Below are 16,161 nucleotides of genomic sequence, written 5' to 3' on the forward strand. Positions count from 1 at the left end.
AGGCAGAACCTCTTACTTCAAAACTATTTATTAAAATTCAATTTTCATAATATATTTAAATGAAACAATGTAAATTGTTCAACATTCAATGAAAAAACTGCTCAAAAACTCATAAAGAACCAAGATTTATGAGGGACTATTTCTTGTGGTGGAAGGATATTTAGCAGAAAATTCGGCATACTTGCACATTTATTAAATTTAATATCTTTGAACTTTAGCCTCACATTCTTTTACTCAGAGAATATTTTCCGTTATGATATGCTAGGAATATTAAATATAGGTCTCAATTTATATTTTTATAACAAATTTTACACCTTCCCTCCACAAACTTTGCCGAGAAATGAAGATGTATTAAGGAAGTCAAGATAAAATTTAAACCGTTTTTTGCCTGAAAATCGCATATTTTGACCAATATTTCAAAATTTACATCACTGACCCCAACTTTTTCTTTCATTATTTTAAACTACTCGATACTTGTGACTGATCAGCACTCAAGTCGTAAAAAGTTTGATACAAGAAAATATTTTATTGCCTATTTAGATTCTTAATACCCCAAATATGTTACTTTTTTAGTGCAAAAAGGTCACACAATAATTTACGCGCATTAATTTGCAAGATTTGTTCAATGATAAATATTATTCAAACTTTTTTACGTAAAATAAGATTATATTTATTGCCATGGTTACATCTGATAAAATATGATAAAGGTTAAAGTGATTAACCAAAGAGTTAAAATTTAAGTGCAAAAAGGTCAACTTATTTGTACCGTAGCTCAGTAAGATGCACACTGACCCCCTGTTTTCTCTGCGATTTTGAGTCATACTATATGAGTACTTATCCAAAATATACTTCTCAAAAAATCCTTGATATAACATATTTCACGAGTGACATAAGTGAATCATAAAGTCTCTCAATGCAGGCATTGGCTGAACCATATGACACATCAATGCAGGCATTGACCGTCTCCACAGTCAATGCAGGCATTGGTTATTTCACAGGCATTGGCCAACCCCATAGTCTCTGTCAATACATGTACAGGCTTTGGCCGAGTACACAGTCTGGCAATGCAGGCATTGGCCAACCCCATAGTCTTTGTCAATAAATGTACAGGCTTTGACCGACTCCACAGTCAGTCAATGCATTGTAAGACTCTGTCAAGAGCCAACGCAGGCATTGAGAGACTTTCTCAAGGATCAATGCAGGCATTATGAGACTTTCTGGTACTGCAAGACTCTCTGGTATTGGAATGAGGTAGCCGGTCAGTGCAGACATTTGTCAACTCTACTATCGGTCAATGCAGGCATTTGCCAACTTCAGAGTCGGTCAATGCAGGCATTGGCTGATTCACAGTTAGTTAAAACAGGCATTCGCCGACGCCATAGTCTGTCAATGCAGGCAATTCCTGCAATGACTCTTTTTGAGAGTTGTATGCTCTTGAGAGAGTCTCTCGCGTAAGAGTGTATAGGGCGCGGATCTAAGAAGTCTGATTTTAATTAGATTGTTTAAATTTAAGAATGTTTGAACTGGTTTTAATCTGAATAATACCATGTAGATTTCAATTTATTTTATTTTTTGATTTAAGGGCAGATCACTTTATTTGCATTAAAATACCACAGAATCAGAACTTTTTAGTGTGCAGTGTAGACAGGGTTCTTAAGAGAGTTGGGCTATGTCTGCATTGGTCAACGATGAACAATTTCCCTAAGCAAATAGTTTTGAAATAATTACATCGGCTTTAGTATTTAAAAACATAGGTAATCAGAGATTACAGAGCTCACCTCAACGAATGTTGTCTTTAAGTAAGGCAGAGTCCCACATTAAATTAATAATCTAGGAGTGTGCATCCCTAGATGCAACATTTATGCAATTTTGGTCTGATAGGGCTTGCAGTTACTTGGGAATAGACTTATCTGAAAACTTAAAACTAGTCACTCATCCAGAAAATGTAAGTCAAATCCAGCATCCGAAGCAAGTTTTGAGATTGTTCGTCCCTTGATGCATCATCCATGCAAGTTTGGTTCAGATAGGCCTTATAGTTACTTGGAAATGAGATCTGCTCCAAAAACTTTAACCTGGTTACTCATCCCGAAAATGTAGGTCAGATCCAGCATCCGAAGATAGTCCAGTGGTGTGAATCCTTAGATGTATCATCCATGCAATTTTGGTCAATATAGGGTTTATAGTTACTTGGAAATGACATCTGCTCCAAAAACTTTAACCTGGTCACTCATCCGGAAGATATAGGTCAGATCCAGCATCCGAAGCAAGTCCAGTAGTGTGCATCCTTAGATGTATCATCCATGCAAGTTTAGTCAATATAGGGCTTATAGTTACTTAGAAATGAGATCTGCTCCAAAAACTTTAACCTGGTTACTCATCCCGAAAATGTAGGTCAGATCCAGCATCCGAAGCAAGTCCAGTAGTGTACATCCTTAGATGTATCATCCATGCAAGTTTGGTCAATGTAGGGCTTATAGTTACTTGGAAATGAGATCTTCTCCAAAAACTTTAACCTAGTCACTCATCCGGAAAATGTAGGTCAGATCCAGCATCCGAAGCAAGTCCAGTAGTGTGCATCCTTAGATGTATCATCCATGCAAGTTTGGTCAATATAGGGCTTATAGTTACTTGGAAATGAGACCTGCTCCAAAAACTTTAACCTGCTCCAAAAACATTAACCTGGTCATTCTTTAGCTGAAATTGCAGCATCTGAAACCTTGACTGGTACAATGAAACACACTAGAAGCATCCTCCATGCATCTCTGACTAATATAGGCCATAGAAGTACTTGAAAAGAAAACTGCTCCAAAAACCTTAACCTGGGACGCCGACGCCAAGGGTATTACATAAGCTCCCCCAACTTCGTTGAGGTGAGCTAAAAATCAAACAAGTTTAGAAATTGGTGATTTATACTAGCAGGAATTACCCAAATAATTTTTATTTTCGCTAAAGAGTCACATTGCAACTTGTCACATTGCAAGTTTATTCATTTCCCTAGTATCCAAATAGATTTTGTATTCCTTTTTTATCAAATCTGATCAATCAATTACATTTATACCAATTTTAATTGCACATGTGATAAACAAATCAGAATAGGAAAAATTGCAAGGAATTGAATGGACACTTTGTCAATGATTGTGTAAATACTAAAATCAATTTCGAAAATAAGTAAATAAGACCATAACTTTTTTTGCAGTCTACTTCTGTGATCACAAATAACTTACTTTAGATAATTTATTAATGAAATGTCAATCACTTTAGAAGTAGGAACCAAGATTTCTTTCCATATCACACAAAACATTGGTCTTTCAAAAATTAAAAAAAAATTATTCGGACAATTAAAGAAAAAAGTATAAAGTTTAGTCTTATAAACTTGAATTATTACATTTCGCGTTATTGCATTTTGTGTTGATCTTGACACAGCATGCAAAACTCAAAATGTAATCATCGCTGTTTAATCATATTTTCTACTGGAAAAAAGGTAATTTAAACGCTTTTATAATCAATAAAAATTTCATAATAATTGGTCTCTCTCCAAAGTACTATTGCATTTTCCACTGAAATGTTTTTGCGTTGGTCACAATTTTAAGAGTTTTTTTTTTTTTATTTTGCATTGCTCTCAACGCAGAATGTAATAACGCATAATGTAATAATCGATCTATTGTTATTTTTACTGGAATGAAGGAAATATAATTACTTTCAATCAAGAGACGTTTCTAAATACCTCAAAATTTTACTTTCTAGATAAATCAGAGAATTTTTTTCCTGATCTAGAGCTCTGTGTTACCTTCTATTATCTATGTTGACAATATATTTAGCTCGGTTGCACCCCGGAAAATAGTTGCTCCCTTATTTCGGTTTTTATTGTCAACCAAAACGTTTTTAATTTGCTGATTAAATTGTTTGACTTCTATATAATTTTTTTTAACTTAAGGTGTTTCATGATTCAGGGGCCGGTCTTGAAATGTCTCGCTAGGAAGCTTGAGTTTCTATATTGTAGGATAAAGTCCTTACCAGCCGTCACATACTGATCCGCTAGTAGAAGTTCTGTACACGTTTCTGTACAGTCCATATAGGTGGCCACCTCGTAACAGTAAGCTCTGTTGTGATTGGCGCTCTTTAGTCCTCGGCATTTCGGCAAATCTGCAAAAGGAGACAAAATCAAAATTTATATGCATTAGATAAGCAATTTCCTGATGGTGGGATTTCCAATATAAATCAACCTTCTGTTTTTATTAATTATTCTTTATTCTCAATTCTCTCAGTGTATACTTGATAACCTTGACTGAATAAAACATAGGTAATCAGAGATTACAGAGCTCACCTCAACGAATGTTGTCTTTAAGTAAGGCAAAGTCCCAAACTAATAATCTAGTAGTGTGCATCCCTAGATGTAACATTTATGCAATTTTGGTCCGATAGAGCCTGCAGTTACTTGGGAATGGACTTACCTAAAGACTTTAAACTAGTCACTCATCCAGAAAATATAAGCCATATCCAGCATCTGAAGCAAGTTTGAGAGTGTAAATCCTGTGATGCATCATCCATGCAAGTTTTGGTTCAGATAGCCCTTATAGTTTACTTTAACCTGGTCACTCATCCGGAAAATGTAGGTCAGATCCAGCATCCGAAGCAAGTCCAGTAGTGTGCATCCTTAGATGTATCATCCATACAAGTTTGGTCAATATAGGGCTTATAGTTACTTGGAAATGAGACCTGCTCCAAAATCTTTAACCTGCTCTAAAAACTTTAACCTGCTCCAAAAACATTAACTTGGTTATTCTTCAGCTGAAATTGCAGCATCTGAAACCTTGACTGGTACAATGAAACACACTAGAAGCATCCTCCATGCATCTCTGATTAATATAGGGCACATATGTAATTGAAAAGAAACTGCACCAAAAACTTTAACCTGGGACGCCGACGCCGAGGGTATTACATAAGCTCCCCAAACTTCGTTGAGGTCAGCTAAAAACCTTATATACATCAGTACATATGTGCCCCCCCCCCTCCATGTAGATAAAACGTCGTAGAAACTCTAATTGACTAAGAAATGTCATACATGTCATTCGACATATATCGTGAGATAATGTTTCAAAGACTTCTACTGAAAGATAAACTCGATAAGTGGCTTCACATGTAATTTTTGTCTTGCGTGAAACTAAAAAAAAGAAAATTTTTTAAAAAATTGAAAAAGGATTTTACAAATACCAGGACTTAGAAAAACCACTAATCATTCATAGACATTCTACTGCTAAAGGGAATTGTACAAGTATCTAAATGTGGCATGTGCGATTTAACCAAATATTCCAGAAATATGGGACACAGTGACTGAAATCGGACTGAAACTGTAGGAGGGGGAGTGTTTTGATTGTTGATTGATTGTATGTTGTTTTACGTCCCATTCGAGAATTTTTCACTCATATAGAGACGTCACCATATACCGGTGATAAGTTTCAAATTTTGACCTTTACTCGGCACTCAGGGCCATTGAGCAGTGAGGGATCTTTATCGTGCCAACGCCTGCCGTGACACGGTGCCTCGGTTTTTAAGGTCTCATCCGAAGGACCCGCAACTTTCACTTCAAAGTGCTGAGCGCATGGCGAAGGAACAGTTGCTACCCATTTTTTATCGACTTAGGTCTGTCGCGGCCGAGATTCGAACTCACGACCTCCCGATCACGGAGCGAGCGCTCTACCGACTGAGCTACCGTGAACGGTGTTTTGAAAGAATTTCAAGAGTATTTAGTGTAGTCTACTACTGTATCAAGTTATATTTTTGTCGGACTAAAACTGTAGGAAGAGTAGCATTTTGAAAGAATTTCACAGAAATTAATATTTTTAGTAACCATGAAAACACCGTTCATCGAAATCAAAAATCTTTAATCAGAATTATTGCTAGCGCTCTCGAGCGCTAGCAACTACGTTAGTCTATATTTCTGAAATACGCATGCTCGACTTCACGGTCGGGGATTCTGGGAAAACTACTGTAGATAGACTGCACGATAACAATTTCGTTTTGTCATTCAAAAATAGAAATGATCCGAATTTCAGGCCTTTCCTGTCTGATATGCGCGATATACATTTCGTAGGTTAGAGACAGACAATACCAGTCTAGATCCGGATTCTGAATTTTTTAAAATTTATTGTCTAACCTACACATAAAAGTACAAGAAAAAATTTGGCCATATAATGCCAAGATTCTAGACATCTAGCTTTCCTTACAGTTTTACCACCTTAGTGGAAAATTCCGGGAAGCTCGGAAAAACAACAACAACAACAACAAAAATCTTTTTCAGAGTATGTCGGAAAGACATGTCAATTTAGTGTTTATCATCTGAAAATACATATGATCTGAAGTTTCGTGTTTTGTTGTCTAACCTGCACGTAAATGAACAAAAAGTAACAGTATCTCTGGTCTTATAAAACCAAGACTGTTATTTCTAAAGTTGTAATGAATACATAGCTTTTCTAATCTACCTTCATGGATCTTTCCGGCAAGCTCGGAAAACCGGGGCAACCTCGGATATGTTTTCCGAGCTTGCCGGAAAGGCCCGAAGGTTCTCATTGGTTCTACTGACCTTTTATTTTTCACCTCGAAATTGAAATTACAGTAAAATACAAAATGCTTAAAGCACAGTTAGGAGTTATGCCATTGCCGACGTTAAGCACACTCTTAGATTCACCATTCTGAATTGTGACCCCCCTCCCCCCCCCCCCCCCCCGCCAAACTCAACCCCCAGTGCACCAATCTGCCTTCCTATTAATAATTAATCGATTCAGCAAATTTAACAAATGGTTCAGATATCTTTTTCTGTATTTTATTATGCTACAGCGCTAGCTCACCAATCTTTTTAAAAGATAAGCTTGTGTATCTTAGTGTAGTCTACTTGTGTACCAAGTCATATTGAAATCGGACCAAAACTGTAAGAGGCGTAGCATTTTTAAAAAAAAAATGTTTACAGACAGACAGACGGTTGAATGGACGACGGACACCTCACTATAACTATTACTCTCTGACCAGTAGAGCTAAAAATTAAGTCAAGGATCATAGGGAAGATAATCATCATAAAATTATGACATCGTTGAATTGCTGTTACCATTTATGCCAATGTATGAATTTTGATGAGAAAATATCTATAGATTTATTGGAAACTTAAACTCAAAATAAGGAATAGTGAGGTCAAGTGCAAAGGGAATGTCAAGGTTACCTGGAAGGTCAGGAAATTATAATCGGCTTAAAAGTTCCCACCAATATGTATCAGTGTATGAATTTTGATGAAAATATTTTGAAAAGTTTCTTTGAATCTGAAATACACGTACTGTGCCGGACGGAAGTACAGAAAGACGGAAGAAGAACATGACAAATTTTTGTTTCTTTGGCCAGCTCCAACTTCTATTCAAGTTTGAACTGTATTCTAATTGTTGTAGCCACAACACAGTTACAAACTCACAGTAACTTTGACCGTGACCTAATGACCCTCAAATGAACAGGTATATTCTCGTTAACCTAATACTTCTTCAGCAAGTTTAAGACTGAAAGTACAACATTGTAATAAATTCAGGATACAACATTGTAATATATTCAGGATACTTTGACCTTGATCTTTGACTTCAAATGAAAAGACGTGTTTCTCTTGTCATCGACCACTCAATAACAAGTCTGAGACTAAATGGTCAGAGAGTACTCTACATATTGTGTACAAAAACATTGCTAAGAAGATACCCTAAGATTGATCTGGACATTCGGGCACTCAAACAAATACGCATATCTCTGGTCACTTGCCACTTCTATACCACTGCAAATTTGAGACTGACAAGTCAGCTCTTTATACATCGTGTCCACAACAATGTTAGGGGTGCTCGAACATAATTCTTGAACCTCAATAACGACTGCGACCAATTTCGAGATTATTTAAGTGTAGAAAGTATGTCGTACCTCTTCAGTAAAGTTATTTAAGGAGACATTGTCTATGATTATGACATTTTATATAATTTTGTTTAATTGCTCCACTGTATATTGCAAAAATATTAGTACTTAAACTGAAGCATTTGAAAAAAAAAAACAAAAACAAAACATTTACATCCACTGAAGATTTATAAATTTATTATTGTTTTTAAAGTCTCAAAATGAAGCTTGAAATTAAGATCCTTTTATGCAACAATTTTCATCTTATGCATGTCAATATGATTCAAGGTTCTTTGAAGTCTTAGAAATGGTCTTGTTAAAAGTTGATATTTGTACCCCATAAAAGAAAAATAATTTCATTTTTAGAGAAATCGAATTTGCTTTAATCTAGCATTAGATACCAATGCTTATTAGTATGATATGAAATTAGATGTGATATGTGTGGTGTCTAGCAATGATAGCACAAGCTTTTAACACTATGTATTATATGACAATTGAATTAAGAGGAGAACTAAAATACTGTACAAGCATAAAAACGATGCAATTTTCTCCAAATGCCTGGATACCTATATTTTTTTACCCTAAATAATATCTGTTGATCAAATGCATAGCTGGTGTTTTTATTTGCATTTCCTGAAAATATATTTGAGATTTGATAATTTTCCCTATATGATATGATTAACCATAATGATGAACTTTGAAGAAATACCATAGGTAAATTCACGTTACTATGTGAAATCAGAGACGTTTGTGTGAGCAATTTCAATTACTAAAAGGCTGATTTCCAGAACCTGAGGATCGGACTACCTTAAGTTGTGTTATTGACTAATAAAATAACTTCTCCACTCTATTTTCAATTCTCAACATACTGTTTGAAGGATGTCAGTATGAGTAAAATCTTCAGCTTGAGTCGGGGTATTTCAAGTAAGAAAAAACTTAAGCTTGAAAAGGGGAGGAACGGGAGGTTAGGGGTACCCTCCACTTTCAAACAAATTCGCCAGAAGTACGGTTCATAACTTTAACAAATTTTCTGCTTGAACTAAGCACACACACATACACCCTCACACACATCCTCCCTACCCCCCCCCCCCCCCAGGACACAAGATATATGTATTTTTAAAATTATTCCACGTGTCAACCGATCTTGGGACAAACAGCTATATATCCGAGCAGAGAGGGATCCTCGACATACATGTACTTCTTGAAAGTGAAAGAATTTGTCCCCTTATCTAAAATATTACCCTTCAAATTCTAATTATGAATCCAAATACTAGTGATATTATAATGTGCTATAGATAAAAACATATATATAGTGTTTTGACTTGCCTAGACGGCCGAGCGGTCTAGCGCGCTGTTCCTGTACTGCTAGGAGACAGATTCCGTAGGTCCATTTCCATCTTGACTTGACGCGATATCTTAAGTTGACAAAAAAAATTATGTGGATGGCATAAATATGCCACCATAGTTTATAGTAGGATATTTTTTCATTTACAAAGACATGCTCTTCAAATGATGGGGAATTATTTCAATATGTGTACCGTCTATTTCGCCAGTAACATTGGGAAATCCACGAATCAAACATTCTTCAAGTACAATGTATTTGTAGTTCCAGATTCATCAATGGACATTTTTACACATGTATTTTATACATCTTGGACTAATTTTGACCAGTGATACAGACATATCTCTTTCAATTCCTGAAACCCTATTCTTAGTAATTCCATGCAAAGTAAAGCAATTAAAACCTGGAGGGATCACAAACATCCATATACTAGTAGTCCATTGGATTTTTTTTTCTCTCCCTTAACACTCTTTCTCCACTAAGATTCCTTGCATATATGCAGCCGCCATATTTAGTTTCTTCCTAGGACATCAATTTACCTCTCTTAAAGTAACGATATAACTTACTATCATTCCAATAACAGCGTGTCACTTTGTTTAATAGAGCGTGCTAAAGTTTCAAATGTTGATCACCATATTTCTCATCAACTGGATGTTTCATTTCAATGGAATGAATACTACTTTGCATATGAACAATGGATTTTGACTGACCACGTGTTGCTGCTTACTACAAATGTATAGAACTTGTAAACAATCATTCAATGCGATTGGTCAGTATTATCAGTGTATTGCTGGGTTCTCTGTTTCATATGCAAAGTAGTATTCATTTTATTGAAATCGAATATCCAATCGTTAGAAATATGGTGATCAACATTTAAAACTTTAGCACGCTCCATCAAACAAAGTGACACGCTGTTTTTGGAATGATAGTAGGAATATTTTAAGATAAGACGAGGTTAGTGAAACGGATAAGTAATGAACATAGGAAAAAAGTTCTTTCCTAAGATATAACTTTGTCCTAAGTTAGCTTTGTGAAACGGGTCCTAGAGGCTTGTTTCACAAAGGTTTCCTAAGATATGTCGTAAGACATAACTTAAGATATTCCTAAGTTATAACTTAGGTAGTTCCTAAGATTTGTCACAACTGTTTCACGAAACAATCTTAGCTTAAATTTATTCTAAGACATTTCTTAAGTTGTGTTATGGACTAATGAAATAATTCCTCTACTCTACCTACTGATTCTCAGGATAGTGTCAGTATGAATACTATATTCTTTAGTCTTTAGTACAAGATGGATTATTTCAAGTAACAAAAACTTAAGCTTCAAAGGGGGAGGAGCGGGAGATTAGCCTCCACTTTCAAAGGAATTGGAGAGAATTGTGGTTTAACCTTGACAAGTTTCCAGCTTAACTAATCCCCCCCCCCCCCCCCGATATATGTATTTTTTAAAAAAATTATTCTTCGTGTTATTATGTCTTTGCTTTTTTTCTCTATATTAGGTTTCTGAGGTTTTCTTTGTGTCCCTTTTCTTCTTTCTACTATACTTTTCTACTGGTACCGTTTCAATTAGTAGATCTATACTTATAAATTAATAAATTTTGCAAATAAACTCCGAAGCACCTGCACCAGAGTTCATACTTAATCCACGAATATTACACTAGGTATGAGATGATGTCCGTAAACTATATTCAGATTCCATTCGCATACTTATTATCGTAAATTTAATTAAAAGTCTACTTTCATTTTCGAAAAACAGCCGTGAAATAGCAAAAAAGAGAGTAAGGTGGTGGTTACGGTTGGCGGATCTAAGTTACTGGCAATTTTTAATGAAACTGACAACAAGCAATCGTTTAATTATTTGATAGAACGCCATTAATAAATTATTCAATGAAAACTTAATTTAAGTGATACAGAGGAAATAAGTTATGATTACTGATTAAAAAGCAAAATGTGCAAATCGTTTTCGCCAGTCTGCGACCTTAGTTTTATACGTATATATCTTGATGGAAATTTCTAGAATTTCAGATGGCATCGAACCCGATGTTAGAAGAAAAACGAGGCACTGCATTGATATAAAAATGTTTTTTGACGTGAATGGGCATGGAAATAATTGTAAAGCAATTGATAACACCATAAGTTGTGAATATATTTATATATCCAAAAACTATAAGTTAGTTGTGCTAATACATTTACCAGTAAAATGTGCATGCATGTATTCGCTACTGAGAGCATCGTGGCAACGAATCCGAAGTACAAATTGTATATAGTAATAAACTTGCTGAAGAGAAAATGTCAATATAGTATTGTTCAAATATATGGAGAAACAGTGGTACATTCTAAATTTTCACAATTTACTAAAGCTTTTAAAATTTTATGCTTTGATCAATTTTTTTCTGCATACAGTCTTTTGTATTAAATATTAGGCATATACATAAGGTGTGAAAAGCTTATTTTTACCACCACACCCTTCCCCCAAAAAATGTGCTGACAAATTCAGTAAAATGTGCATATTTATTTCTTTTATCCTTGATGGAAATGGAATCAGAGCACCCTCAATGTACAATATGTATAACATAATACACCAGATATCAAAATAAAGTTGCTAACATGTAAATAGAAAACGTCAAATAATGAAATTGACATTTTTCAAGAAGGGTGTATATATACTTCTGCTTAATGAAAGAAGATGGGCGAACAAGGCGAGCGAAATGCCTATAGTGCTACAAACATGAAGGTGAAAAATTAAATCTCAAATATAACAAAATTTTCTTTGACATTTCATCTATCAGTAAAATATACTTTATGTAAAATCTCCAAAATTTGCAAAAATCTCACAAAGACTGAAATTATTGCGTATGAAATATCATACACACACTTAAGAGGGCAAAAAGGACCATTTTCTCATACTGTAATTCAATTTTTCGATGTGAGTGGGTCTTCGCTCCATTTTTGGGAAAGTTTATCCTCAAAGTTTTAAAAATATACATTTTTTGGTTAACAAAAACATGGAGCAAAGACCCACTATACCTTAAAAATACACTTTTATGACACAACATTCGCATATTTCTGAGAAATAGTTTTAAGTCCATTTCGTCAAGGGTCATATCACAAACATGATTTAAATACCACTATTCAGTGGTTAGCGCCTTAGTCTCAAAGGAAAACGATACTCAGGATTTTTATTGCTAGGGTTCGACCCCCCACGAATACCTCATTTTTTTCAACAGAATAATATTTGCCGAGAAATTTTTCCTCAGAAAAGTTCTGTTTATCATAACTTCATAAATTTCAATAATGAGAACTTTACTTTGTATACTTAATTCACACATTGAATATGATTTTTATATTTTTGAAGCTATAGGCATTCTGCACGCCTTGTTCACCCATCTCCTTGACATTTTTCAAGAAGGGGGTACATGTATATATACTTCTGCTTTTAAACTAACTGCGGTACTACTCTTTTGCAGGGCAAATTAAGAACGTTTGGCGAAGTTTTTGTTAACAGACAATTAAATGACGTATATTAAACAATGACTTTTACGCCACATTTCACCAAAATATATCATTTTGCTCTGCAAAAGAGCAGTCCCGCAGTTATCGTGAAACAGTCTTTTAGTGAAATTGAGATTTTCAAGTAAAAAAAAAAGACGGGAAGGGGTGGGATGGGGGTATATCTAATTCTGTTCCTAAACCAACTGCGGGATTTTGAACAAAGTATTTCTTCTTGCTTTAAGCCTGTAATTAATTGTCAGAAACTATAAGAGGTATACCTGGAATTATTCCGTCAGCAGTGGTTAAAATTCAATTCTCCGCGCTTGTGCGGGATTTCATCTAGTGGAATAGCTTTATACGGCTAACAATCGAACACAGGCTTTAGTGATTTTTTTTCATTTCTTCACCATGCAATAAGTGATCCACTTTAGTGGTCCGTGCTTACCGTATAAGGCTTTCTCGCATGTATAAAATAAGAATGCCTCGACAGAAAAGAAATCCCAATTTCACGACTGTGGAAACAGCAATACTAATAGAAGAAGTTGAAAAAAAAGAAATATATTATTATCTCCAATCAAAGTTCTGCCCAATAAGGGGGACATACGTTCGTTCAGTGGAGGAGTTGAAGAAGAAGTGGAGTATCATTTGAATTAAGCGAGAACAGAGGAAAAATGATCGTATTCTTGCACTACAATGCCCCCCCCCCCTTTCCAGGAAGAGAAGATAGCAAGGCCGTAACTAGGTTCAAATTTTTAGTGAGGCAAGGGATCTAGGACCAATGGAGTCCCAGTCGGGTCCATGGTCCTGGGTAGTGTTCTGAAGGGGATTCTTAGAGGAAGGGGGTTTTAAATCCTTGGGCTTTAGTAAATCAAAAACTTAATCTTTGAAAGTTTTCACGTTTTGAATTATTTTACATGCGTTCTAAATGAAAATTAAGTGAAACACCTGGTGAAATGACTAATTTACTTAAATTAAACAAAAGTTGAAAATATTATATAGTAAAAGGACAAACATGACTAAAATTCAAAGTAAAACTTTTTTTCATTTTTCAGAAAACTTAAAAATTTTAGTGAGGCATTTGCCTCTCTTGCCTCAATGGTAGTTACGGCCTTGAATAGGGTATGTGTAAAACACAAAGTAAGAAACGAGAAATGAGAAACGAAAAGCAACAGAATAAAAAAAAATAAACGATGACCTCAAAATGTCAATCAAGGGGGCAGTTTTTGCCTTGATTGAATTTTGTTAGGCAACAGATGCTGGGTGAAATTAAAACATCTAACTTAGGTCAGATTTATCAGTGATCTGACACTGCTTACCCATGAAGTTTTGACAGATTTAATTACATATCAACGGCTGAAATGTACACAATTATTTAGTAATAGACAGAACACCTATAATTATTTTCTGAATGTACATATTCAAAGATAAACAAAACATTAAATAATATATTTATAAATAATATTTATGTTTCAATTCTTTTTCAAAGAAAGTGACTCCCCTCAGCCATGTACCTCAAATCATTTGACTCGACACTAATTTAGTGTTTTTTTTTTGTTTTTTTTTTTTCACTAAATCAATTCTATTGACAGAGGTATAGTTAGAGTTCTAACATAGAAATTTGGACCATTATATAGTACCCCAGCGGAAATACATTCAAGTAGTTTATCACTGAAGGTATCATTTGATATAATTATAAACAAAAATTGAGTAAGAATTTCTTTCAGGTAATAGTATTGTATTAATTAAAGCTCTTTGTCAACAATTTATATTTTTTTCTGTGTGAGATAGTTGTGCGGGTCGCTGATAAATCTGACTTCAGTTAGATGTTTTCATTTCACTCTGCATCTGTCATCTAACAAAATGAAATCAAAGGCACAAGCTGTCCCCCTTTTGTTGCCATTTTAAGGTCATTAGTTATTTTATGCTGAATCTCATTCCATAGTTTTCTCGTTTCACGTTTTTTGTTTCTCGTTTCGTGTTTTACACATACCCGAGAAGATACAATAATCGTAGGACAAACAACTATATCCGTAGCATTGATACATTTATAGAAAAGAACGAATTTGTCTACTTATATTATTTAAAATATCATCTTTCAAATTTTAAATATTGATTCAAATATACAAAAGCCTTTTAAAATCAGAAAAAAAAATCATAAGCTGGAGGAGGTCACAGTTATCCATATAGTCCATTGGATTATCTCTATCCTTAACATTCTTTCTTTCCGTAATAGTCTTGTTCATTTATTATTGCATGCACCCTCCATATTTAGTTCCTTAACCAGCTGTTAACTTAATTAGGAATATCATAAGACGAGGTTAGTGAATAAGTAATGAACTTAGGAAAAAGTTTCCTAAGATATAATTAACTTAGTCCTAAGTCAGCTTTGTGAAACACGCCCCAGTTTATTCTGAAATGAATACTATTAGCGGCTAACAACATTATGGGCCTTTCGTTAGAAGACCTTGACCGACGTAATGCAACAGAACACTCAATATATACACCGGGGGTAAACAATGGTAGGGTGACTGACAATTTATCCAACAGTGGGGGTAAACAATGCATAAGTGCAGATACACTGAGGGTAGTCGATGGGTATTTGTTATTGAAAACAATACACAAAATAATTAGACCTGATCGAACTTATATACACCGGGGGTTAACAATGGGTCTTTTTTTTTCAATTAACACGAATAACCGACTTACGGTAATCATCACTCAAGGTACACCGATTTCACTGAATGCGGGGTTGACCTATCTATTATAATAATCTAGTTAATGGAGATATTTAAAACTTGCACGGGGAGTATGCAGTGGGTGTATGATAATAAATGACATAGATCCTTAAAAACTTCGTTTAAAAAAATGAACAATGAATTTGTCCTCTCGTTTTTTGATCAAACAAGAGATAAACGTATTTTGATAGATGAATATACTCCCTCCCCAAAGTTTTCATGTTGTGCTATTACTCATCACAAAGCATACAGTGTGATGATTATGCAGGATGGATTTTATTTCTCAGTGACCAATATCACATTGAAAGAGGCACTGTGTAATTCATGGACTAGAAGCAAGTGGAGTTTGGAGTCAAATTTTTGAGTCTTTTTTTTTTTTTTTTTTTTTTAAAGATTTTTAAATTAAAATTTGTAAGTTTCTGACAGTGATGTAAGTATTTGGAACTGGAGGAAATTACATCAGTAGTGAATAGACAGACATGATACTAACAAGATAATCCCTGTTCTTTCAAAATTCGGAAACTGTTGAACGTACATTGTTAATTAATCAACAGATACAGTCGGTCTTACTGATTGTTTAAATACAGTTTAATTGGACGTGTTAACAAACCTGTCAAGAGATATTAGGTTCAGAGTTTATAGCAATATATGAAGGCAGTTTTCAATACTACACTCACCTATTCAT

The 16,161-nt window shown here is 34.7% G+C and overlaps 1 protein-coding gene across 1 annotated transcript in view; it reads right to left on the minus strand.

Annotated features, from left to right (window-relative positions):
• LOC133191207 (uncharacterized) overlaps positions 1-16,161 on the minus strand; it is a 28,228-nt gene that overhangs the window by 5,917 nt on the left and 6,150 nt on the right. The window contains exon 2 of the mRNA XM_061326944.1: positions 4,015-4,143. Within this exon, the coding sequence (XP_061182928.1) occupies positions 4,015-4,143 (129 nt within the window). The remainder of the gene's footprint in view (positions 1-4,014; positions 4,144-16,161) is intronic.

Source organism: Saccostrea echinata, unplaced genomic scaffold, assembly GCF_033153115.1.
Source record: "Saccostrea echinata isolate AGI-Se365-2 ecotype Australia unplaced genomic scaffold, CSIRO_AGI_Sech_v1 ptg000023l, whole genome shotgun sequence".
Lineage (NCBI taxonomy): Eukaryota > Metazoa > Mollusca > Bivalvia > Ostreida > Ostreidae > Saccostrea > Saccostrea echinata.